General features: G+C 44.9%; 2 protein-coding genes across 4 annotated transcripts in view; one reads left to right on the forward strand and one right to left on the reverse strand.

The window, feature by feature from the left end:
- FGD1 (FYVE, RhoGEF and PH domain containing 1) overlaps positions 1 to 11,886 on the forward strand; it is a 38,290-nt gene extending 26,404 nt beyond the window's left edge. For all 3 annotated transcript variants that reach the window (XM_027533155.1, XM_027533156.1, XM_027533154.1), the window contains exons 9-18: positions 2,188 to 2,246; positions 2,380 to 2,526; positions 2,928 to 3,020; positions 3,193 to 3,272; positions 7,269 to 7,299; positions 7,806 to 7,907; positions 8,267 to 8,392; positions 8,570 to 8,731; positions 10,305 to 10,448; positions 10,955 to 11,886. In XM_027533155.1, the coding sequence (XP_027388956.1) occupies positions 2,188 to 2,246; positions 2,380 to 2,526; positions 2,928 to 3,020; positions 3,193 to 3,272; positions 7,269 to 7,299; positions 7,806 to 7,907; positions 8,267 to 8,392; positions 8,570 to 8,731; positions 10,305 to 10,448; positions 10,955 to 11,260 (1,250 nt within the window). In that variant the 3' untranslated portion in view covers positions 11,261 to 11,886. The remainder of the gene's footprint in view (positions 1 to 2,187; positions 2,247 to 2,379; positions 2,527 to 2,927; positions 3,021 to 3,192; positions 3,273 to 7,268; positions 7,300 to 7,805; positions 7,908 to 8,266; positions 8,393 to 8,569; positions 8,732 to 10,304; positions 10,449 to 10,954) is intronic.
- Positions 11,847 to 16,824, reverse strand: TSR2 (TSR2, ribosome maturation factor). The gene is made up of 5 exons (XM_027533158.1): positions 16,713 to 16,824; positions 16,459 to 16,549; positions 13,787 to 13,878; positions 13,056 to 13,229; positions 11,847 to 12,829 (listed from the first exon to the last, which is right to left on the reverse strand). Exons 1-5 carry the CDS (start codon positions 16,794 to 16,796, stop codon positions 12,695 to 12,697), a joined length of 576 nt encoding a protein of 191 aa, XP_027388959.1. The 5' UTR covers positions 16,797 to 16,824; the 3' UTR covers positions 11,847 to 12,694.
- Positions 16,825 to 26,492: the final 9,668 nt, after the last annotated feature.

A 26,492-nucleotide genomic window follows, 5' to 3' on the forward strand; every position in this document is an offset into this window, starting at 1 on the left:
GAGGGATACAGATAGGTAAATACATGGTGAATACATAGTGTGACTGGCAGGACAGAAGGGAGCAAAGGGGAAGGTGGGAACCCAGACAGTGTCCTAACCCAGCCTGGGTACTGAGGGAAGGCTTTTTGGAGGAGGTGAGCTGAATCCAGAAGACTGAGTTGGCCAGATGAAGCAAGACAGGACATGTTTAGGGAGGTGCAAGTGGAGAAGGCTGGAGAGGTCAACAGACGCCTCTGTTGACCAAGGGCTTAGAATGCCAGGCTAAAGGACTGGGTCTTTACCCTGCAGGCATAGGAGAACCACTGACAGATTTGAACAGAGGAGTGACAGCAAGCTGTGTGTAAAAACGCGCCCTCTGACAGCTAGGGTGGAAAAGGGCTGGGAACTTGGAGACTGGCACCTGAAAGGCCTGAACTGGGTTAGGGATCACAGATCTTGAGCACCAAGACTTGGTCATTGAGAGACAGCCTCCTGGGAAAATAACACTTGCTTGGTCAACCATGTGGACTCTCTTCAGAAGCACCTGTGCATATTTTCTGAATGGGAAAATCCAGCACCATGCAAACAAGAGTGGGGTACAGTGCAGCTGGGCCTCAAGCATGGACAAGATTCATTAGTGTGTGGAGATGCATAGGGATTTATTTCGTATTTTTTTCTGATACCTAGTCACAATAGGAAGTATGGAAATACAGGAAAGCTGAAAGAGGCAAGGAAGAAAATCATCTATGATACAAATAAGAGAATAAGAGTGAGGAACATTTTGACATAATTCCTTACTGGTATTTTTTATACATATATTTGTGGCATTGAAATCATGTGGTATACACAAGTTTGTATCCTTTCCTTTTCCTAAAATACCCTGAGCATTTCACAGATCACGAAAAATCCTACAAAAGCATCATTTGCAAAGGTTGTTTAGTATTGTGTTATATGAATGCACATTACTCTGTTTAACTGAACCCCTACAGTTGCATTATTTCTGGTTTGACATTACTGTAAACACCACTGCAACAAAGTGTATTTGTACACAGAACACGTATTTTCTTAGTATAGATTCCTATCATCAGAATTATTGAGACAAAGAATAGAACTGTCTCTGTTTCTTTATATGACTTGTTTTCTGATTATAAAAGTTAATACGTATTCTTTGTCAAAAATTTGGAAAAAGAAGACAGTGAAATCACCCATAGTCCCATCATCCAGAGACAACTTTTTTTTTAATTTATTTAATTGGAGGCTAGTTACTTTACAATATTGTAGTGGTTTGTGCCATACATTGACATGAATCAGCCATGGGTGTACATGTGTTCCCTATCCTGAACCCCTCTCCCACCTCCCTCCCCATCCCATCCCTCTGGGTCATCCCAGTGCACCAGCCCTGAGCATCCTGTCTCATGCATCGAACCTGGACTGGCAATCTGTTTCACATATGATAATATACATATTTCAATGTTATTCTCTCAAATCATCCCACCCTCGCCTTATCCCACAGAGTCCAAAAGACTGTTCTATATATCTGTGTCTCTTTTGCTGCAGAGACAACTTTTTTTTTTAATTATTTATTTATTTTTTGCTGCACTGGGTCTTCCTTGCTGCAGGTGGGCTTTCTCTAGTGGTGAACAGGAGCTACTCTCTAGCTGCAGTGCTCAGGCTTCTAGTTACAGTGGTTTTTCTTGTTGCAAAGCATGGGCTCTAGGTGCGTGGGCTTTAGTAGTTGCAGCTAACCGCTCTAGAGCACAAGTCAATAGCTATGGCACATGGGCCTAGTTGTCCTCTGACATGGGATCTTCTCGGAACAGGGATCAAACCCATAAAACCCTGCATTGGCAGGCAGATTCTTTACCACTGAGCCACCAGGGAAGCTCCTGAGATAATTTGTTAAACATGGGTATATGTCCTTCCAGTTACAGATGTAACTATTACAGTTATTTTGTTAGTGGTAATAATAATCTTAAGCTTGCATTTTATTGGCTGCCAGCTATTTCATGTCCTGTGGTTCTGCTACTACTGTGGCATTAATCGAGTCGTTTTCTGATTTTAAGTGATGTTGCTATGGACATCTTTGAGGCTGGCACTTTCTGGAATGGGGAGGGTGTGGTCAGGCCAGGAGGAGGTATTCAGGGAGCAGAAAAGCTCCCAAAGCCTTTTTTCTGCTAGCCCCTATCTGACCTCCCACTCTGTCTGCAGAGTCTCTGGAGCTGATAGCCACAGCAGCAGAGCACTCTAATGCTGCCATCCGCAAAATGGTGAGTGGCCCTTCTAGCCCCTGCCTTTCCTTGGCCAGCCACCTATCTCCATCCTGGGGAGTGGGAGGCTTGCAACTTGTGGACATCTGAGGAGAGGCCGGAACCTCAAACCTTGCCCTTTACTCACTACCAGGAGCGAATGCACAAGCTGCTGAAGGTATACGAGTTGCTAGGAGGTGAGGAAGACATTGTCAGCCCCACCAAAGAGCTCATAAAAGAAGGCCACATCCTTAAGCTGTCAGCAAAGAATGGGACCACTCAAGACCGATACCTCATACTAGTAAGTGCCAGGGGTAGGGGTGCAAGTGGGCTACACCACCCCTACCCTGCCATGCCACATTGACCCGGTACTCACTCAAGGCTGTACTTCCTGCTCTCCATTCCTTCCTCTACTAATGCACTGTATTTTTACCACCTATACTGGGCATTTTTTTTCTCAACTTTACAGATTATGTAACTAAGACTTAGAGAGAACTGACTTGCCCAAGGCCAACCAACTAGGAAGTGACTCCCATGCCTAGGCTCTTTCCTTGCAACCTTTGTGCCCAATCTGGTCTGTTTTCCCCATCTATTGCTTTGAGTCCCCAGCAGTAAAGCTTCAGGAGTCCTATAAGGGAAAGGAGCTGAGCCATAGGCCTTGTGGGGCCTCCACACATACATCCAAAACCTTTTCCTTCCTAGTTCAACGACCGCCTCCTTTACTGTGTGCCCAGGCTGCGGCTCCTTGGCCAGAAGTTTAGCGTGCGGGCACGCATTGATGTAGATGGCATGGAGGTGAGCACCGGGAGGTGGGAAGGGGAACCTGGCGTGGGACCTTGGTGCTGGGAGAAACAAAGATGTTCTGACTCTGACCCCAAGTGTGTGCATGTGTGCAGAGGGCAAGGGCCCTGTGGAGCTCAGTAGGTGAGCTCAGTAGTTCACCAAGCCCTTTTCTCTCTCCATCCAGCTGAAGGAAAGTTCCAACCTCAATCTGCCTCGGACCTTCCTGGTGTCAGGAAAGCAGCGCTCCCTGGAGCTCCAGGCCAGGTACTTGCCCTTGCCTATATCTTCTCTCCAGCCTCCTGTTGCCTTCAGATATGCTGAGGCATTCTAGACCTAGTGCCAGGGCACTGGCTACCTCCCTAGAGAAGAGAGTATTCCAGAGAAAGGATGGGTCCCTTTCCCCAAAGATGCTTGCTCTTCTGATGGGTTTTGTTAGAGGAGAGGGAAGAATGAGATAGTAATCCAAACATGAGTAACAGGAGCACAAATAGTTTATTGTGGATTGAGAGATTTAAGAGAAATAACAACCAAATGCAATGCCTGGTCCATGATAGGAGTCTTGTTTGAGAAAAACAGCCCTAAGAGACATTTTCAAGACAGTAGGGAAAATCCTAAACATGAACTGGGCATTAGCTACCAGGGCATTATTGCTAACTTTCTCAGGTGTGATAATGGTATACGAGGATATAGGGGAATGGCCTTTTTTTTTTTTTTGGTGATGTATGATGATTTAGTATGATGATATCTGTAACTTATTTTTAAATGATTTATATCAGCCTATATATATATATATATATATACACACACACACACACACACACATATGTATAAGATATAGCAAAATATTTTTTAAATTTGCATCTATTTAGTGAATATATATTTAATGTATTTGTGTTATCCTATCTACTTTTCTGTATGCTTGAAATCTTGCATAATAAAAAATCTTTAAAGAACAAATTTTAGAATAATTTCCAGCCATTTAACAAAGGGGCCTTCATATCCATTCTCTACTTGAATGATTATAATAATAGTTCACATTTAATGAAGACTTGCTCTTGTGCCAGAGGCACAGTTTTAAGTTAACTTTAACTTAAGTTTAAATTTAATAGTTGAACTCTCAAAACCCTTGAAGTAGCCTCTGTTACTATCAACCCCATTTTACAGATGAGGAAACTGAGGCACAGAAGAGTTATACACCTTTCCCAAGATCCCACAGCTAGAAAGAAGCAGAGCTGGAATTGGTGATAGGGTATCGAGGCCATGGTCAGGGCTGGAGAGTGAATGCACGTGGGTAGATGATCTACTTCTGAGAGGCAGCAAAGAATTAAGAAATCAGAGTCAGAACTCTCATTGCTGGGACTGCATGGAGGCAGGAGAAGGAGATGAATGTGGGCTAGAGGGTGTCCTGGAAGATGAGAGAAGGGAGTTGGGTTTGATGCTCTGAGAGACTAAGCATCTCAGAGGCCTGAAGCCAGAAAAGTGAGAACAAACGTGACAACAGGCACCGCCAGGGGAGGGCAGATGTGGGGCCCAGTCAGGGCTCAACAGAGCCTAAGTGACTGGGACAGGTCATCAGCTAGGATGGGAAGGAGAGGGCTGAAGAGGGATACTGGGCCCAGAAGGGTGCACCGAGCAGTGTAGGGTTTTCTCCTAGTAGCAGAGGGAAGGCATGGAGAGTTTGCTTTGCAGTTGCTTTTTTGCCCTTTAAAAAGTTGTTTTTAATGAAAATTTTCAAATAACCACAAAAGTAGAAATACAAACACTCATATGCCCACCACTTAACTGATTCTCAACTTTGGTGACATAGGAATCAACTGAGGAGCTTTAAAAAATACTGATGTCTGGGACCCACCCCTGGAGACTTTGGTTTAATTTGTCTGGGGTATAGCCTGAAGATGGGGAGTTTCAAAAGCTCCCCAAATGATTTTAATATTATGTGCACCAGGGCCTGGAGAATTCATGGACTACAGTCCATGGGGTTGCAAAGAGTTAGATACCACTGAGTGACTTTTACTTTCACTTTGCTCTGCCAGCAGGAACAAAGAAGGTGATGTTGCTCGTATGATTCAACTTGGCACCAGGGTTTAGAACCACTGACTTAGGAATCAGTATATATTTTTGCCATATAAATATTTTGCTGAACCATTTTAAAGTAAATTACAGACATGACTCTTCACCCCTATATACTTAAGTATGAACTGCCAAAAACACTATTGTGGCTCTTAAACATCAAATGCAATATTGTTTAGTGCAAAGAAGTTAGAAAATATAGATAAATAAAAAAGAATTTGTAAAAAAGAGTACAATCAGAATAAAGTAAAATCCCCTAGAACCATACCACCCAGAGACAGTCAGTGCTGATGTGTTGGCAGAAAGTCTTTCTGACTTCTCCTCTATTTGCATATGTATACACACACAGAAACACACAATGTTTCCTTTCCATATTTTATTATGAGTATTTTCCAAAATAAAGGAAAGTTTAAATACAGTGAACACCCAAGCTCACCATGTAGATTCAAGTGTTAATATTGTGGTATATTTACTTGATCATAAATCTATCATTTCATCCACCTACCAATCCAATTTTTTTAATGCATTTCACCAAGTAAATTGCAGATATCATACACCTCACCCCTAAAGACTTTGGCATGCATATCATTAACTAGCATTCAATATTTGTTTAAGGTCTCCTCCTTTTTCTTGAGGCAAATTTTCAGAGTGAAATGCACAGGTCTTAAGTGTACCACCGATGAGTTCTGACAAATGTAAACACTCATGGCACATGTGTTTTTAAACAAAAAGGGAATGCTATGTTTATTTTATATATGTTGCTTTGAGTTAACATATTATAAACAGCTTTTTCACTTATGTTGTGTGGAAGTAGTGATATATACTATCATTTCTTTTTTTAAAACCTGAGCCCCTGTTGTTGGACACATAGACTGCTTCTAATTTTTCATGACAATAAAACAGCATTGCAGTGGATATTCTTGTAGCTAAATATTGACTCACATCCTTGATTTTTCATGAAATGATCCTAAGGATACAGTCATATTTTCATATTAGAAAAATACTTTTGATGTCTAGAGTCTATCAACAAAGGCTTCCTTTGTGGCTCAGCAGGTAAAGAATCCACCTGCAATGCGGGAGACCTGGGTTCGATCCTTGGGTTGGGAAGATCCACTGGAGAAGGAAAAGGCTACCCATTCTAGTATTCTGGCCTGGAGAACTCCATGGACTGTATAGTCCATGGGGTCACAAAGAGTCGGACATGATTGAGTGGCTTTCACTGGAGTGTAACTGTGGAAGGAGATTAGAGGAGGCCAGGTGGGAGTCAGCCAAGAGGCTGGCTCCTACTCCTAGTGAGCTGTTAATGGGCCTGCACCAGGGCAGACAGGAGAGTTGAGGAAGGAAGGCAAAGGGAAGGAGCAACACACTGACTGAGCACCTAGTGTATCAAGGATTGTGCTGGGCACTTTACACATCACCTCAGTTACTGCTTTAATAGCTCAGTTGGTAAAGAATCTGCCTGCAATGCAGGAGACCCCAGTTCGATTCCTGGATCAGGAAGATCCCCTGGAGAAGGGAAATTCTCCAGTATTCTGCCCTGGAGAATTCCATGGACTGTATAGTCCATGGGGTCACAAAGAGTCAGACATGACTGAACAACTTTCACTTTCCAGTTACTGCTCAGAACCCAGGCCGATAATTATCATCCATTCTTACAAGTGAAGAAAAATAAACTGCCCTCCTTTCTCAAACTTGACATTCTAGCACAAACAGGGAACTGTTCATGGTTTCCTGTACATTCTATATGCTAATTCACACACTTCAACCTAACCCCCTCTACTTGAGGGCTAGCACCTCCTTGAGGAAAACATCTTTAGTAGCCCCCACCCAAACTCCAGGATGGGACAGGTTTCCTGGGCTCCTCAGCCCCATTTTCCCTTTGTCACAGCACTGATTCCCCTGTATTGTCCATGTCTGCCCCCGTGAGCTCCTTCCTTGATGTAGGGTCTGCTCTGAGGCCCAGGCTCCTAACACAGGGTCTGGAAAGTATTAATAACTGTTCAATAAGTAAACTCAGGTTATATGACTTGCCTAAAGGTCACATAAGTGGTAAGTGAAGGAGCAAGAAGGTCAAACTCAGATCTTTCCAACTCCAAAACATCTGCTCTTTACCACTCCAATTGCTTTTGGTTGGCCTGCCTAACCCAACATCTTTCTTTCCCCCTGCCCCCACCACCTTCCCTACCCAAGGACTGAGGAAGAGAAGAAAGACTGGGTCCAGGTAACATCTAAGAAGGCTTTGTGGTAGGGGGCTGGAAGAGTATTAACAGGTCTTCTGGGGGTGGGGGGCTCAACCCTAATATTCACATCTGACCATAATGGGCCTGGACATCTGCCTTCCAATAAATTTTACCATCCCCATTTTACAGATAAGCAAACTGAGGTCCAGAGGTTAAGGAGAAACTACCCAGTTCTTTAGAAAGCTGGCTCCTCTGAAGGTGTAACCTCAGTGAGTTAAGCCCTGTAAAACATTTAACCCCAGACATTTGTCAGGAAGGCCTTCTGTGGCTTTTCAGCCACTGATCAATCCCCTTCCCCCATTTCACAAATATAAGAACTGAGACCTGGATTTTGGGAAGGGACTTACCCAAGGTCATACATCTAGCAAGGTATAGAGCTGGGTCTAGAATCCAACTTTTCTGACTCCAAGCTAGTTTATAGGACAGTGAGGTAAGGGTGGAAATAGATAGTTGGGTTTTGACCTCTTATTTCTTATACCTCTCCCAGGCCATCAACTCTACCCTCCTGAAGCACGAACAGACGCTGGAGACCTTCAAGCTGTTAAACTCCACAAACAGGGAAGATGAAGACACACCCCCCAACTCTCCGGTAAGAGTCCACATCCCCTCCTTCTGCACCAGGATCCCCTCCAGACCTCCAGGTGCCCACCTTACCTTGAGATACTCCTCTCCTCTTCCCAGAGAGGCAGTAGATGACTGCAGAAGCACAGGCTTCTGTTGGTAGGGTCATAGAGAAATTATTGGGGAAACTAATGCCCGAAAAGTATTGGTACAAGTGACAGGTTTTCAATAGCACAGTGAAGTAGAGCAGAGCCAGGACTCAAAGGCAGGTCTTCAGAATCTGTCGGTTGCCTACCAATGATGATCCAAGCCTGGGCGAGGGCTGGATGGACTGGGCTGGGGAGTCTGAGTTTGACTCTCTGACTGGAGACCTGGCCCTCTCTCCAGAATGTGGATCTTGGAAAGCGGGCACCTACGCCCATCCGAGAAAAGGAAGTCACCATGTGCATGCGCTGCCAGGAGCCCTTCAATTCCATCACAAAACGCAGGCACCACTGCAAGGCCTGTGGACATGTAAGTGTTGAGAGGCAGGGGCAGAGCTATGGAACAGACAGGCTGGCAACCCAAAGGCCCACTTCTAAGAGGGCACCCTCTAAGTGGGGGGAGGTTGTGAAGTTCACTGTGGGAGTTGGTACACTGAAGGGGAAGACCCACTGGAATCAGGCTGTTCTTACCCACTTGCCACCCCAGGTGGTTTGTGGGAAGTGCTCCGAGTTTCGGGCTCGCCTTGTCTATGACAACAACCGTTCCAACCGTGTGTGCACTGACTGCTACGTGGCCTTGCATGGGGTACCCGGGAGCAGCCCAGCCTGCAGCCAGCATACACCCCAGCGCCGGAGGTCCATCCTGGAGGTAAGACCCAGGCCCCTCAACTGACCACAGGGGCACCAGCCACTCACGCAGTGGTGACTAAGGCCTGGGCATCTCTGAAATTGTAATACCATGTGCATGCGCTGAACAAGTGACCCCAGGCTTCGAGTGAATAAAATGAGTACAAAAGTGAATCAAAGAGTAATTTTTATTTAAGTGCTTTAGATGTTTAATCTTCACAGTAACTTATCTATCAATGCTTTTCCTATTCTTGTTTTACAAAGGAGGAAACTGAGGCCCAGGGAGGTATATTTGCCCAAGTTACACAGTGAGTGGCAGAGCTGGGATTTTCTTTTGACTAACAAAATACCTTTTCTTATTACAATGGATATGTGCATTGAAGAAAGTTAGACATCATAACCAAAAATAATAAAAATACCATATTCCTTTAACCCAGGGCTTCCCTGGTAACTCAGTGGTAAAGAATCTACCTGCCAATGCAGGAGACACAGGTTCAATCCCTGAGTTGGAAAGATCCCCTGGAGAAGGAAACGGCAAACCACTCCAGTATTTTCACCTGGGAAATCCCACGGACAGAGGAGCATGGTGGGCTACAGTCCATGGGGTCGCAAAAGAGTTGGACATCACTTAGTGACTAAACTACTACTACAAATTCCTTCGACCCAGAGATTACCACCATTAATGCTTATGCTTCCTATCTTTCTAGATACATGCACATACATAAACTTATGCTTTGTAACTAAATTGAGGTATTTATTTAACACTTAAAGAAAGCTAACTCCATGCCAGGCACTCTTCTAAGCACTTTACATATAGTAACTAATTTAATCCTCAGAACAGCCCTATATGCTCTCCTTCCAAGTCAACATTTCCATCTAGGGCTGGGATTCTGAGCCTGACTACCTTACCCACCCACCCACCCAACCCCTTAACCACGGTGCTAAGTTGCTTCTCACTGAGTATAGGGAATGCATGTGATGGAAGACTGAAAAAAAGATGAAGTGTAAATGCATAAATGACTTGAGGAATAAATGGACTGATGGAAGAATGCCTGACTGACATTTAGGGGCTTCCACTGAGAGTTACACACCCCTCCCACCAAGCCTTAGAGGCAGTAGCCATGGCCCGAATCCAGCAGATAAGCCTGGCTTTGAATTTCAACTCTCACTGGGTTGCTGCTGCTGCTGCTAAGTCGCTTCAGTCCTGTCTGACTCTGTGCGACCCCATAGACAGCAGCCCACCAGGCTCCCCCGTCCTAGGGATTCTCCAGGCAAGAACACTAGAGTGGGTTGCCATTTCCTTCTCCATGAAAGGAAAAGTGAAAGTGAAGTCGTTCAGTCATGTCCGACTCTTAGCAACCCCATGGACTGCAGCCTACCAGGCTCCTCCGTCCATGGGATTTTCCAGGCAAGAGTACTGGAGTGGGGTGCCATTGCCTTCTCCCTCACTGGGTTGACAGTGGGCAAATCACTCCTGCCACCTGAGCTTCAATATTCTCCTGAGACATGTGAATAGCAATCCCTATGCTGAGGGGGTGCTGGAGCCAAGGTAGGCCTCCTATCAATATTGATGCCCCTCATGTCTCTGGTCACAGAAACAGGCCTCAGTGGCTGCGGAGAACAGTGTCATCTGCAGCTTCCTACACTACATGGAGAAGGGTGGAAAAGGCTGGCACAAGGCATGGTTTGTGGTCCCTGAGAACGAACCCTTGGTGCTGTACATCTACGGAGCCCCTCAGGTATGTATCCTACTCCTGGTCCTTTCAGCCACCTGGCAAAGCCAGGCTACTCTCCTTTCCTCTCAGTCCTTCACCTCTCCTTGGCCTTGGAGGATAGTGTGAACCTAAGGGGAAATCAGAAGCCCCCACCCTTATGAGACAAAGACAGGCTCGAGACAAGGAGTGATTATGGATCAACGTATGTAAGGATAAGTCGGGTGAGTTATGGGGGAAGGAAGCTGGAGTGGAGACGAGATACTGCTTAATCCAATTTGGAGTGAGCAAGATGGAGAAGAGGGCAAAGGCCTGAAAACATTATAGGCTCTAAACTAGCCTAGCTGGCTTGGGGTGTGGAAGGAAAGAGGTATTTGAATCAGCCTGCAGTTCTAGCCCCAGTTCATTTTCCTATTGCTCAGTTAAACCATTTAAGGTTCTTGAGCAGGGAAAGAAAAAGAGGGGTTTAGAAGATGTAAAACCAGTGAGAAGCCCAACCCCAAGGTGACCCTAGCTCTGTCCCTGTCCCCCAGGATGTGAAAGCGCAGCGCAGCCTGCCCCTCATTGGCTTTGAGGTGGGGCCTCCTGAGGCTGGGGAGCGGCCTGACAGACGGCATGTCTTCAAGATCACCCAGAGCCACCTGAGCTGGTACTTCAGTCCTGAGACAGAGGAGCTACAGCGGCGCTGGATGGCTGTGCTTGGCCGGGCAGGCCGTGGGGACACGTTCTGCCCAGGGCCCACACTGTCTGAGGACAGGGAGATGGAAGAGGTGCCAGTGGCAGCTTCAGGAGCCACTGCTGAACCCTCCGAAGCCCCCCAGACCCGAGATAAGACCTAGGGGGTTTGTGGGTAACTGGGACCCCCTGCCCTACACTCTAGCTGCCCATGTCCAATTAAGGGCCCCAGCCCCCACCCTCCCAGCTCAGTCAATACTTGAACTCCCATCATGGGCACTTTCAATCCTGAATGCTGGGTCTCGGGTTTTTTTAATTCATCTTTTCACAAAACCTGGGCTTTTAAAAAAAATATTCGTACAGTGTGGTTAATTTTTTTTAAACCCTGTCCCCCCAGGGAGGGTGGGGGCTGTTGCTAGACCTTCCTGAATTAGGCCATTTTCCCCCAACCCCTCAATACCCTACAGATCCTGCCTCCACCCAATTCCCTCCAAAGCACCAGAGGCAGGAGATCTGGATTCAAGTGCCAGCTCTGCCACAGACCCCATGGCCCTGGCCCACCCCTGCCCCTTCAACTAGTGTCTTCATATGTATGATGCTATGTGGGGTGGTGACCAGACCCCTCCTGCCTCTCCCATGGCTTACAGCTTCTACCTGGCCCCCAGGGCTACCCAGTATTTTATCGTCTAGACCCATGGCAGGGCCACTGGGCAGGACAGGGGAACACGGGGGAGGACAAAGAATACTCTGTTTTGTTTTTTAAAGAAAAATACAGTTTATTTCAAGCTTACAGAAACTTTCAGAGCGCAGCTGTGCTCCATTTGTCCATCTGTTTGTTTGTCCAAAGTAACAGGTTGTTGGGGTAGGCCCAGAAACTGCTCCCTTGTTGAGCTCCGAAGCTCAGCTCCCAGAACGATGCTTCCAAAACTACTCACAGGTCAAGCCACAAATTAAACAATAAGGTATTATTTATTGAGGTGACTTCAATGGGATGAGGTGTTTGGAAAGAGGTTGGAGGAGACAGAAAACAAAGCCCAGGTCCCCTGAACTCACTGCCTAGACAAGGTCTTAGACATCCTGAAGGAACCTAGGGCCAGACCCTGGGCTGCAGGAAGGAAATATCCCTGGGAGGTTCAGGAGCACAGAGCTGTTCTGTGTGGGGGTTGGGGGAGAGCAGGTACCACAGCTACTTTCATATCTTCAACTGATCTCTCTTCTATTTGCAAGCTCATCTCACCACTCCTTACCCAGCAGGAATATTGGTTCTCCTGCTGGCTCTCCCCCTTCACACATTCACCTGCCTACTATCAACCAGCATTTAGCTTCTCCTCCAGTCATTCCCACACCCACTCATCCCTCCCTCTTCACACTGGTTGCACCCAAGAGGCACTTTGCTAGGAAATCAGGCCTCATCACTCAGACCACCCCAAGTCCAAGGACCCTTGGGCTCTTCTTCCCCTGGAAGGAGCTGGACAAGGGAATGGGGAGAGGGTGGATATGGGATAACCAGTCCACAGGTCTGCAACCCTCCAACAAAAACCCTACAAACAAATCCCAAACAACTAACATACAAGGACCCAGACCATTTCCAGCCCCATTCACTTCTTTCTCCGGACAATGGTCCAGCCATCCTCCACTATATCCTCTTCCTTAATAGTCTGGGAGTCTGGACCAGAGGGTTCAGGCTGGGGGCAGACCCCATCTGTAGCTGCCCCATCATTCGTAGCTGCAACCTAGGGGAGAAATACAAGAGAGAGCTAAATAAACCCCCAGCTATGGCCAATGGAGACCCAGGCTCTCCTAGCTTTGCCAGGACTGGCCATGAGACCTTGGGAAAATTTCCTGCCCTTTATGGATAATACAACCACCACCCCCCATCACTTCCCTGCGAAATTAGCTGATCTCCCATAAGACTGAAAATATCTACATCTCCACACCCAAGAGTTGCACCCCTTTCACCTCCATCTCCTCCACGCTGTTTGCATCATCATCCTCATCGGTCTCTCCAGCTGTCGGCAGTGCAGTGGCTCTGACCTTGCACTTTCTTTGGGTGATGAGAGAGGCCATCTCCTTCAGAGCAGCCCTATCACCCTTCTGGAAGTGGTGGAACATGGTCTGCAGCTGCTGGCTCACCTACCAAGAAAACATTCAACCAACTTCGATTTTCTAGAGAACCTACAATACAACCAGCTCGTGTTTGCAACAAGAGTGGGGAGGGGTCTGGAATTTTCCAGAAGAGAATGGGGATCTTTCCTCCCCAAGGAGTTCACTACTGAAGCAACCACATATGAAGGGCTCATTAAGGGCCTGAAGTGTTGAAGGAGGCCCTCCTACCACAGAAGGCACTAGAACTGGGTTTGAAAGACAGAAGACGTAAAAAGGGAAAGCAATCCTAGCAGGAGTAGTGATTTAACCAGAACATTTGGAAATGTACCTGCATGGTGTGCCCCTGAGATGGAGGTGACAAACAGACCTGACTGAGAATGATACATGGAGAGAAATAACACAAGCAGGATTTGAAAGGCCTGGGAAGACTAAATTTTCCTTTAGGCAACGGGGGTCATAGCAAGTTCTTGCACAGGACTCAAGAAAAGAATGGTTACAGCCAAAAGTGTTCATCTAAAACAGACAGCTAGGGAGAAGAAAGGCTGCAGGCAGGAAGATGGTAGTTGTATCCATGACATGCTCACCTGGGGCAGACTCCCATCCTCCACAACTGTATCAAACTCGTTCATCATTAGCTCCCCGAGGAAGTCCTCCACCTCATCTAGCTCCAAGTCAGCTGAGTATGAAAGGATAAAGTCCTCTGGTCAAAGACCAGCCAACTTCATCACCCTTGCCCACTACTCTTAAGTACCTACTTGGTGGATCCACATTTGATTGGTGGATTAAGATTGAATGAGCTTTTTATTTGCTAAAGTGTTCTACATTCCAGGTTTTAACATGATTTTTAAAAAGAAAAAAAAACAAACATTAAATACCTAATTTCCAACCTGCACTCTACCAAGTCCTCTATTCCTGGAGCATTCCATCCACACTCACCCTCTTTTCAGCTGGCCTATTTTAACCAGCCTCCTCCCCACATGACCTTGAGCATGTGAGTTACTCATCTCCAAGACTGTTTTCTCTTCTGCAAAGTGAGGTTAATGGTAACCTCCTTGAAGGTCTGTTATGAGAAGTCACCCAAACAATGCCTAGCACAGGCATTGTTTGTTTGGAACAATGGAAATCCATGTTCATTTCCATTACTCAAGGGCTGAAGTTTTTGAAATGTAAAGACTTCACAACTGTGGTTCCACTGACACAGGAGGCCACACACCAATGGGATAGGTAAGAAGAAACAGATGTTCAGTACTTGCCATGATGAAATCATCACAGCCTTGACCTCAATGTCCTATTGTATGACTTTAGCTGAGACTTCCTCTCTCAGCTTCAGTTACCTTAGGGGCCCATGCTCTGCTTTTTCTGAATTAGAAAAGAAGAAAGTCTTCCACAAAGCTCCTTGCTCTCTCTTCCCTCTGGGAGAGCTCATTCACCCTCTTCGCTTTCCCTACCATTCAAATACCCCCCAAATCAGTCTCCAACCCAGGCTACACTCCACCTGTTCCACAGGTGCTTCAGACCCTCCATATCCAAAGCCAGATTCATCATCTTACCCTCCAAACCTAATTTTCATTCTCCAGTGTTCTTCTAGTCCATGAAAGGCACCTAAGCCACCCAGTGACTAGAAACTAGAAACCTGCCCCATTTTCCCTCCCCCTCTACAGTCAAACAATTTCCTTAGAGCCATCCCTTCTTTCCCATAACTAATGCCCTAATTCAGGCCTCGTCGTTCTCTAGACAAACACAGCCCTCTCCTTAGTCTTTCCCTCTAAAGTCCATGCTCCATACTGACTACTTTCTGAACTTTCTAGCCAGAAAACCCCATCCTATTAGATCCTGCTCATGAATTTTTAATCACCTAACTGCAGTGTTTCATATTCTGCTTTTGAAAAATAACTGGCCTCCTGGATTTTAAGGGAAGTTATTCAAAAAAAAAACTAAAGGGAAACAAAGGTAAACAGGTTTCTTTTCGGTGGTTCTTGTCCTTATCCAAGCCTTTAATATGTTAATGATTACTGTGACTCTTAAGTAAGAGCTGAAGAAAAGAGCTTTCCTTATATAATTTGACTGGAGAAGCTTTTTCTTCACAGAACATCTAATAGAACTAGTCTTCCAAACCATGCATTCTGGCAAACGCTGGCCTAAAGGACAAAAATCAAAGGCACATAAGTCCTTCCATGTCTCACTCTTTTTCCAGGGGCTTCCCCATCTCCCATCTTCATTTTCCACCATTCCTCCCTTCCACATACCCACAAGCACACACACACATCCCTATTCTAACACTGAGCTCCCTGCCACTATCCAAATATAACACATAATCTCCTCATACCACAGGACTTATTTCTGAGTGTTGCTCTCTCTGCCTCCCCTCCTTGTTAACTCCTTCTCATCCCTTAAGATTCAGCCCAATCCCCACCACTCCCTAAAGATCTCCGAAAGACGGCTTCTCCCCCAGCTCACATTACCCAAGCATCCTGAGCTCCTCATTATTAGAACACCTATCACCCTGTCTGCAAATGCCTATTTACTTATCTGGATCTCTCACTAGATGGTAAATTTCCTTGAGAGAAAGGACTCTGCCTAATGTCACCTCCAAGACTAAAAAACTAAATGAAGAATACTGTAAAAAACCTTATTTCGTAAAAGACTCCCTGTAGGACCCTTTGTTCTTATACGACCCTCAAGACGCATCAAAGATGTAGATCTCTGCTGTCCAAATAGTCAAATGTGGTTACTGAGCACTTAAAATGTGGCTAGGCAAAAAAACAATGAGACGTGCTAAAACTGCAAAATACCCACCAGATTTTGAAAATTTAATACTAAAAAAGGATGTAAAACATCTCATTAACAGCGTTTTATACTGACTACATGTTGAAATATTTTGGATCTATTGAGGTGAGCAGTTCATTTCATCTGCTTCTTTTTACTTTATTAATGTGGCGGCTGAAAAATTTTAAATTACATGATGCGACTAATATATAGGATCACGCTGGTGGATACTTTTACATCCATTTTACAAATTAGGAAACTGAGTATCGAGGCAGGGCGACAATAGTTGTCCAGCATGATACCCTGAGTCAATGGCACGGCCAACGAGGCATTCGAACTCAGGATTCTGACTTCAAAGCCTGCGTTCATTCCACCTCGCCCTCAGGTACCAACCGACAATTGCTCAAGAAGTGTGGATTCACTAGAATCGGCAGCCGCCTCCTCCTCACGCCCCCACAGAAACAAGTCCCAGAGCCTTACATTCACTCACCATTGCGGAAGAAATACTCCTCCACTGCACCCCCGAGCCACTCAGCCTTCTCTTGGCTATACACACCTCCGAAGCCGTTCTCCACAGCGATCTGCGAATACAGACCCAAGCCCATCACGTCAGTCTGGGAGCCCGCCTGCAGTGGCGCAGAATTCCGCTGTTTATGCCGCCCAACCAAGCCCCAGGCGGCTCGCTAAACCAACTCCTGTTCTCTCCCGGTCGCTAACCTTTATCCCAGCCGCGACTCCGCTCACCTGCAAGGCGGGCCAGGCCTCCAGCGCCGCACGGACTGCCGCCCCGAAGAGCGCTCGCGAATCTTCAGCAGCGTCCGCCATCATCCGGCCGCGGACCACGTGACGCCCAGGCGGGCCAATACCTGCGCAGTACCGCCCAGACAGAAGGAGTCGAAAGCCGAGCCTGAGAATGCAGATTCGCCTTTCCGCTGACCTGGTAGCAAGACAAGAGCAATAGAAAAGTCTGTCGAGGAATCGATGACACCAACACTGTTGCTCACCTATAATTAAATCTAAGGAAACCAGGAGTGGAGGACCCCTAGGTCCATGAATTCGGGACACAGGGTACTGCGTAGAGAAGATGTGGGGAACTTACTAAGGATGCAGATTTCAGGCCCTTGGACAGCAACCTCAGATAGCAATGCCTACAAATCTGCATTTAATAATGTATCCAGAACACTCCACCCAACGGCAGCAGAATACACATTTTTCTGAAGTGCAAGTGGAACGTGTTCCAGGACAGACCATATGTTATGTCCTAAAGCAGCCCTCAATAAGTTTAAAAGGATTAAAACCATATAAAGATGGTTTTTCAACCACAGTGGGGTGAAATTAGAATTCAATAACAGAAAGGCGTTTGTGGAATTCACAAATATGTGTATTTTAACACACTTCTAAATAACAAATGAGTAAAAGAAAAAAAAAATCACAACGGAAAACGAGACATCTTGAAATAACTTGAAACTAAGGCACAGCACACCAAAATTCATGAGGTGCAGCTAAAGCAATGCTTAAATGGAATCTTATAGATATAAACATCCCTATTAAAAAAGAAAAATCTTAAATGAATAACCTGATACGCCACCTTCAGAAACTAGAAAAAGAATAGAGTAATCCCAAAGCAAGCAGAAGGAAGGAAGAAAATAAAATTGGAGAGGAAATAAATGTAACAGAAAGTAGAAAAACAATAGAGAAAATCAATAAAACCAAAAGTAGTGTTTTTAAGAAAGATCAACAAAATTGACAAAATTTTAGCTAGATAGACTAAGTGAAAAAAGAGAAGATTCAAATTACTGAAATCAGGAATGAAAAGTGACATCACTCCCAACTAGTCAAAAAAAGCCCATATATTATATGGTATCATTTATCTGAAATGTACAGAATAAGCCAATCTATAGAGACAGAAAATAGATTAATTGTTGCCTAGGAATAGGGCACAGAGAAGGCAATGGCACCCTACTCCAGTACTCTAGCCTGGAAAATCCCATGGATGGAGGAGCCTGGTGGGCTGCAGTCCACGGGGTCGCTAGGAGTCGGACACGACTGAGTGACTTCACTTTCACTTTTCACTTTGATGCATTGGAGAAGGAAATGGCAACCCACTCCAGTGTTCTTGCCTGGAGAATCCCAGGGACGGAGGAGCCTGGTGGGCTGCTATCTATGGGGTTGCACAGAGTCGGACACGACTGAAGTGACTAGGCAGCAGCAGCAGCAGGAATAGGGGAAGGGAGGAAATGGGGCCTGATTGCTAAGGAGTATAGGGTTTCTTTTAGTGAAAATGAAAATGTTTTGAAATTAGATGTGGTGACACCTGCTGTTAGGGCCTGAGTTTTGTCCTCCCTGCACCCCTCTCCCATTCATATATTCAAGCCCTACCCCCAAGAATGTGACTGTATCTGGAGGCAGAGTCTTTAAAGAGATGATTAAGGTAAAATGAGGCCATACAGTGAACCCTAGTCCAACATGATTGGTGACCTTAGAAGAAGAGAAGATTATGGCCCAGCAGTTAGGATTCCAAGCTTCCACTGTAGGGGACACAGGGGGTTTTGATCCGTGGTCGGGGAACTAAGACCCCACAAGAAGTGTCAGTTCAGTTCAGCTCAGTTCAGTCGCTCAGTCGTGTCCGACTCTTTGTGACCCCATGAATTGCAGCACGCCAGGCCTTCCTGTCCATCACCAACTCCCGGAGTCCACTCAAACTCACGTCTATCAAGTCAGTGATGCCATCCAACCATCTCATCCTCTGTCATCCCCTTTTCCTCTGGCCCCCAATCCCTCCCAGCATCAGTCTTTTCCAATGAGTCAACTCGTCGCATGAGATGGCCAAAATACTGGAGTTTCAGCTTTAGCATCAGTCCTTCCAAAGAAATCCCAGGGCTGATCTCCTTTAGAATGGACTGGTTGGATCTCCTTGCAGTCCAAGGGACTCTCAAGAGTCTTCTCCAACACCACAGTTCAAAAGCATCAATTCTTCGGCGCTCAGCTTTCTTCACAGTCCAACTCTCACATCCATACACGACCACAGGAAAAACCATAGCCTTGACTAGACGGACCTTTGTTGGCAAAGTAATGGCTCTGCTTTTGAATATGCTACCTAGGTTGGTCATAACTTTTCTTCCAAGGAGTAAGCGTCTTTTAATTTCATGGCTGCAGTCACCATTGGCAGTGATTTTGGAGCCCCCCAAAATAAAGTCTGACACTGTTTCCACTGTTTCCCCATCTATTTCCCATGAAATGATGGGACCAGATGCCATGATCTTCGTTTTCTGAATGTTGAGCTTTAAGCCAACCTTTTCACTCTCCTCTTTCACTTTCATCAAGAGGCTTTTTAGTTCCTCTTCACTTTCTGCCATACGGGTGGTGTCATCTGCATATCTGAGGTTATTGATATTTCTCCTGGCAATCTTGATTCCAGCTTGTGCTTCTTCCAACCCAGCATTTCTTTCATGTACTCTGCAAGAAGTGTGGTGAGGCCAAAAAAAGAAAAGAGGCGATTCAGAGACAGACACCAGATGCATGCACAGAGAGATGACCATGTGAACACACATCTGCAAGCCAAGGAAAATGGCCCCATAAGAAAGCAAACCTAGCAACACCTTGATCTTGAACCTCTAGCTTCTAGAACTTTGAGAAAATAAAGTTTTGTTGTTAAAACCACCAGTCTGGAGTATTTTCTTATGGCAGCCCTAGCAAACAAATATAGTTGCACAACTCTGAAAATATACTAAAAACCATTTAATTGTACTTTTTAAATGGATGAAGTTTATAGTATATAATATTTCAATAAAATTGTTTTTATAAAAGAGTTATAGGTGATCCCCTCTCACAGCAAAGGATGCAAACTCTGGGCTAGACTAGGTTAACAAACAGTACTGATGCTTCTGTGTCTGGTCCTATGCTGAGTGCTGCTGGGTCACAGGGTTTGGTCAGATTCTCAAGGAGCTTACAGCCTGGCATGCAAGATTGTCAGGACCATAGACTATGATCAGTGCTCATGGTGAATGCAGATTTTGAAAGGCCTGAGGTTGACAGAATTTTGAAAGCTGTCTTTAAGAAAAATAGTACAAATTTAGAGTGAAAGTGATTTAGATTTATCAAACAAATTTTAAAATTTACAAATTCCAATTTAAAAAATGGAGAAGTGCCACAAAACATCCTCAAAACTAGAAAAATAAAATATTTTTATTAATTTCCTAACTCATCTCTCTACTAATGTTTCCTTTTTTCTTTTTGGGTGCACTTTGATATCCTTCTGTAAGCAAAGAACAATTATTTTATAACATTTTCAAGAGAGAATAAAAAGAATTCAATTGAATTAAATTCCATTCAACTGATCAAAATATTTTGTTATTGGTAGTTTAGGAAAATTTCTACTTCACAGCTCATTATTAGTAATACAAAATTTGAGACTGTTGTTAAATTTGGGAAAACTTCTATATAGTTTTTTTTTTACATGTGAGGTGTAAAATTCCATGATATTTTGATTGTTGTTGTACAGTGACAAGTCTTAAGTACTTCTCAAATTTACAATGCTCAACCACCAAAGACTTGAATGTGGTCTTTGCAAGTGTGAGGAGATGAGGCTTAAATTTTACTGAAAGTCTGAAAGTGAAGTCGCTCAGTAGTGTCCGACTCTTTGCAACCCCATGGACGGTAGCCTACCAGGCTCTGCAATCCATGGGATTTTCCAGGCAAGAATACTGGAGTGAGCTGCCATTTCCTTCTCCAGGGGATCTTCCCAACCCAGGGATCGAACCCAGGTCTCCTGCGTTGCAGACAGACGCTTTACCATCTAAGCCACTAGGGAAGCTAAATTTTACTAGTTCTATGATAAGTCCATCTCTGTGCAGTGCTAGAGGAGAAAGGAGCACGGGGGCCTATGTGAGTCCGGCAGAGGGGGTTCCTGATCCAGCTTTGGGGATTATGGTAAGCCTATGAGAGATAATACCTCAAAGTTTGAGTGGAATTTTGCCAGGTGATAAAGTTTGTATAGATGAGGATAGGAGTGTGTTTCTAAAAGAAACAGCCTTTAATGCTGAGAAAACTATACCAAAAAACAGAAGCAGAAAATAATGTGGTGTATGATGATAATCATGAGCACTCCCAGACTGATCATCTCAGGAGGCGTCAACTCCTACGGGGCTCTAGAGACTCATTCCTGCAGACTCACCAACTTAAATTGAGTTCAAAGAGGCCCAAACAGAAAAACTGAGATTAAGCACTTCCCAGTGACTTCCCACTTTCGAGTGACTTCCCAAAGCCTCAAACGTACATAGAGAGAGTAGGTAAGATTCTAGTCACCAGTTGCAGTGTATGTGTCTTGGGTTTTCCCACATCACCAAGCAATTCTTCAACATCAGCTGGGTGTCCTACAATTCAACTCAATTCTGATACTGAAGAGGAAAAGTTAAAATTTTACATAACCTTCTGCTCATTCTGCCTCTGTAACTCAGCTTGCTCCTTGCAAAGTCTGGATCACTTAAGTCACAAAGTCTCAGAAAGTGGGGACTTACAGTACTAGGAACTGGAGCTTATCTCACTCACCCTGGTCCTGCTCTTTGCAATTGCCCAGCCCCTGCCAACCTGCTTAATCATGCCTGTCCGTGTAAAGGTCAGGCATCCCCCTCCCCATCTTGACTGCTGTTCCTATTTGTGTGAAACTCCTTAGTTTAAACCAGCCTATTACCAGCTAGTGTTGCCCACTATAGTAGGTCTATAAAACTCTGTAACCCCTTTGTTTGGGGCTCAGAGCTTAGAGTGTTAACTCCTCTGGGCCCATTGGCATAACAAACCTGAGTTCTCCAACTCTCCAAATGTGGTGCTTGGTTTCTTGATTACTGGTTTCTGCAACAATACTATCTACCTGGAAAGAAAGAAAGTGAAAATACCTCAGTTGTGTCCGATTCTTTGTGATCCCATGGACTTTAGCTAGCCAGGCTCCTCTGTGCATGGGATTTCCCAGGCAAAAATACTAGAGTGGGTAGCCATTCCCTTCTCCCGGGTATCTTCCTGACTCAGGGGTCAAACCCAGCAGGCAGATTCTTTACTGTCTGAGCCACCAGGGAAGCCTGGAGATAGTGCTAGATCATAGAAGATCCCACAGGTTAAGGGCTCAGTCACCAGACTGCCTCTCTCTGCACTCTCTCCACCGACCACCCCCCCACCACGCACTACAGACATTGATCCCCAAGTTCAAGGTTGTCACCTGTGCTTCTGACCCACAGGCCCAGGCCCACAGATCAGAGTCCCAGTGACCCTCACCTCACTAGACTGGCTCACATAACTCAAAGAAACATTTTACTTACTAGATTATTGGTTTATTATAAAAGGATATAACTCAGGAACAGCCACATGGAAGAGAACAAGGAGATTCCAAGCTCTCTGAGCATGAAACTCTGCTGGAATCTTCACTTGTTCATCAACCCAGAAGCTCTCAGAACCTGTTCCTTTGGAGTTTTATGGAGGTTCCAGCACAGAGTACAATTGATTAGATGGTTGGTCATTGGTAACTGAACTCAAACTCCAGCCTCTCTCCCCTCCTAGAGGTAGAGGGGAGGGACTGAAAGTGCCAACCCTAATCGTGTGGTTGGCTCCACAAAAAAGTCACTTCATTAACATAACAAAACACACCTTTCATCACTCTCTTCTCAGAGGAAATTCCAAAGGTTTTAGGAATTCTGTGTTAGGAATGGTTTGAGCAATCTCCAGGAGTTGGTGATGGACAAGGAAGCCTGGTGTGCTGCAGTCAGGGGGTCTCAAAGAGCAACTGAACTGAAGACTCAATGTTGTTGCTTAGTCCTTCAGTCGTGTCCAACTCTTTGGGATGCCATGGACTGCAGTACACCAGGCTTCTCTGTCCTTCACCATCTCCTGGAATTTGTTCAAACTCCTGTCCGTTGAGTCAGTGACACCATCCAACCATTTCATCCTCTGTCGCCTCCACCTGCTGCCCTCAATCTTTTCCAGCATCACAGTCTTTTGCAATGAGTCAGCTTTTCCCACCAGGTGGCCAAACTTCAACTTCAGCATCAGTCCTTCCAATGAATATTCAGGGTTGATTTCCTTTAGGATTGATTTGCTTAATCTTCTTGCTGTCCAAGGGACTCTCCAATATATATTTTTATTATAAATCACAATATCACGATAGACCCACTAGAAATTCCCACATAGGGAGCCCAATTCTAGGCTCCAACAAACCAAGGCCTCTGAATGAACCCTGAGACTTTGCCGTGAGACTGAAAGTGACAAATTTCACCTTTTCTGTGCTTTGAACCCATCTAGCATCTAACAATCTGGTGTAGACAGTATACTTTTTCTCAGAATAATGTTTTTAAATGCATAAACTAAAATATAGAGTTACAGAGGAAACCAATTATATTAAAATACAGTTACCAAAATACTATAAGCATTTATTGTAACATACTTTTCTTTTTGAGCATGCCTTGTAGTATCTTAGTTCCCCAACCAGGGATACAACCTAGGACCTAGCAGTGAAAGCACCAAGTCCTAAGCACTGGACCGTCAGGGAATTCCCAGTATATATATTTCCTTATTAATGCATTAAATACCATGATCTACTAATGGTTTTTCCAGTAGTCATGTATGGATATGAGAGTTGGACTGTGAAGAAGGCTGAGTGCTGAAGAATTGATGCTTTCAAATTGTGGTGCTGAAGAAGACTCTTGAGAGTCTCTTGGACTCCAGGGAGATCAAATCAGTCAATACTAAAGGAAATCAACTCTGAATACTCATTGGAAGTAATATTCATTGGAGCTGAAGTTGAAGCTCCCATACTTTGGCCACCTGATGTGACCAGCTGACTCACTGGAAAAGACCTCGATGCTAATAAAGATTGAAAGCAAAAGGAAAAGGGGGCAGCAGAGGATGAGATGGCTAGATAGCATCACCAGCTCAATGAATATGCATTTGAGCAAACTCTGGGAGATAGTAGAGAACAGAGGAGACTGGTGAGCTACCATCCATGGGGTCAAAAAGAGTCGGACACAACTTAGTGACTGAACAACAACAACTAATGAAACAGGAGGGAAGGAGCAGAGCACAACCTTTAAAAGAATGACAGCCATTGAGGACACAACATAAGCTGGTTGGAACCAACTAGGTCCAAGAGAGCAGAATAGTCGACTATCCAGTAGACCCTGAGCTTCATTATTTGCTCATTGAAACACATTAGCATGCTAAATGACTCACCCACCAGTGCCATGACAGTCCCCTATAATGAAAAGGACATCTTTTTTGGGTGTTAGTTCTAAAAGGTCTTGTAGGTCTTCATAGAATCGTTCAACTTCAGCTTCTTCAGCATTACTGGTTGGGGCATAGACTTGGATTACTGTGATATTGAATGGTTTGCCTTGGAAACAAACAGAGATCATTCTGTTGTTTTTGAGATTGCATCCAAGTACTGCATCTCGGACTCTTGTTGACCATGATGGCTACTCCATTTCTTCTAAGGGATTCCTGCCCGCAGTAGTAGATATAATGGTCATCTGAGTTAAATTCACCCATTCCAGTCCATTTCAGTTTGCTGATTCCTAGAATGTCGACATTCACTCTTGCCATCTCCTGTTTGACCACTTCCAATTTGCCTTGATTCATGGACTTGACATTCCAGGTTCCTATGCAATATTGCTGTTTACAGCATCGGACCTTGCTTCTATCACCAGTCACATCCACAGCTGGGTATTCTTTTTGCTTTGGCTCCATCCCTTCATTCTTTCTGGAGTTATTTCTCCACTGATCTCCAGTAGCATACTGGGCACCTACTGACCTGGGGAGTTCCTCTTTCAGTATCCTATCATTTTGCCTTTTCATACTGTTCATGGGATTCTCAGGGCAAGAATACTGAAGTGGTTTGCATTCCCTTCTCCAGTGGACCACATTCTGTCAGACAAGTCATATGTACTGCTAATACTACTGTGTTCAGTTGCCTACATTCATTATGGAAAAAATGTCAAGTTTCAAATGGAAGTTGGTGAAAATAAAATTTTTTAGCATCCATATACATAGACATTCCAAATTATATACATGATGCTTTATAAATACATGAATCCCAGGTTTAATACTCCTAGACCCCTCTAGAGGGAACATTTCAGGCTACCTTAGGCCTTCAGATGAAGATGACCATATTGATATGGTAAAACCTGAACTCCCAAAACCTAAACCAAAATTCAGTCCCCAGCATGAGACCTCAGACAGAGCTCCAAGACTGAAATGCAGGTTGAACTGCCAAATTGAACTGCTAGAGTATAAATGCAGAGTGTATTTCCAGATGAAAATTTTCAGTCAAGGACCCTACTTAGGATTCCAAGACAGCCCACCAGGCAGAAATTCCCAGGTAAGGTCATCACACTGAGATACCTTAGGCATGACTCCTTAAGGCTAAAATATCCCAGACTGAGCCCCCAGTATCTGAGCCTCCCAAAGCCAGCCAGACTCAGCCACCCAGACTGAGCCCTGAGCCTGGCACTCACTTGGTGAGAGGCTCAGTCATATCTTAAACCACAAATCAGGCTCCCATATTGAATCCTTAGGTGTCTCAAGAGTGAATTGTCAACATTTAAACCCTCAAAGTCAGGTTCTCCATAATGAGCCTCTAGGCAGAGCCATAGAACTAAGACCTCAAACTTAGCTCCTTGAAGGAGAATGGGGGTGATACCTTGGAAGTGGGCCCAGACTGAGTTCCCAGAAGGACCCCTCACACACTGAGGCCACAGATATCCCCCCACCAAAAGTACAAACTAATCCCATATTCTGAAACAGATTCCCTCAGACTGAAAACTTAATGTCCCAAATAACATGCCCAGAATGAGCCCTAGAGGGAATCCTCAGAGAGAACAACCAGTATGCACCCCATGAAAGCTATGAGGATGCATCTTATAGACTTTGAACTTCAGGAAGCATAATTGATCAAGAGCCCCAGCTGATGTGTTCTTAAATCCATCCTCTCATTTGTGCAGAGACCATACTTCCCATGAGCTACTCTCAGTCAATGACTGAGTGTGGCAGGGATACTTTGGTGACTGGTTCAAGGAATCCCAGACAGTCTTGCCAAATCTCCCATACATTGCACAGCACTCTAGAGCTCTTTCACTCAACCTTCCCTCCTCCTCTTCTTAGTCTGGATCAGACTGCATTATGTTCCAGTGACTTTTCTCTCATGGGCATCCCCCCTGATAAACGTGTCCTCACTTTTGTGACACTAACCCCATCTTAGTGTCTGCTTCTCAGAACTAACACAAGCTCCAAGGAATGAGACAGTGAAGTTAATTGCTCCAGACTGAGCTGTCAATGTTTAAGAACCATAACTCCCATTTTCAGAGTGAGCCTATAGATTGAGATCAGGAGCCAGCACGCTCCCAGATGAACTTCCAAGGTCTCAGTCTCAGACTAACAGCCCAGTCTGAGTGAGTTCTCACAGGCTTGTATGAAAGAAGGAGTGAGCCTGGTGGACCCCAAAGGCTTCCGGATGAAATTCTCACTCTGAAAACTTTAAGCTTAGGTTCA

Source organism: Bos indicus x Bos taurus, chromosome X, assembly GCF_003369695.1.
Source record: "Bos indicus x Bos taurus breed Angus x Brahman F1 hybrid chromosome X, Bos_hybrid_MaternalHap_v2.0, whole genome shotgun sequence".
Taxonomy (NCBI): domain Eukaryota; kingdom Metazoa; phylum Chordata; class Mammalia; order Artiodactyla; family Bovidae; genus Bos; species Bos indicus x Bos taurus.

Excerpts from the sequence above, each read along its gene's own strand:
- TSR2 (XM_027533158.1), bottom strand. The coding sequence starts at position 16,796 with ATGATGGCGGACGCTGCTGAAGATTCGCGAGCGCTCTTCGGGGCGGCA. Across the intron at positions 16,550-16,712 it reads AGGCCTGGCCCGCCTTGCAG|ATCGCTGTGGAGAACGGCTT; the intron begins GTGAGCGGAGTC and ends CTGTATTCGCAG. Across the intron at positions 12,830-13,055 it reads ACAGCGTGGAGGAGATGGAG|GTTGCAGCTACGAATGATGG; the intron begins GTGAAAGGGGTG and ends TTTCTCCCCTAG.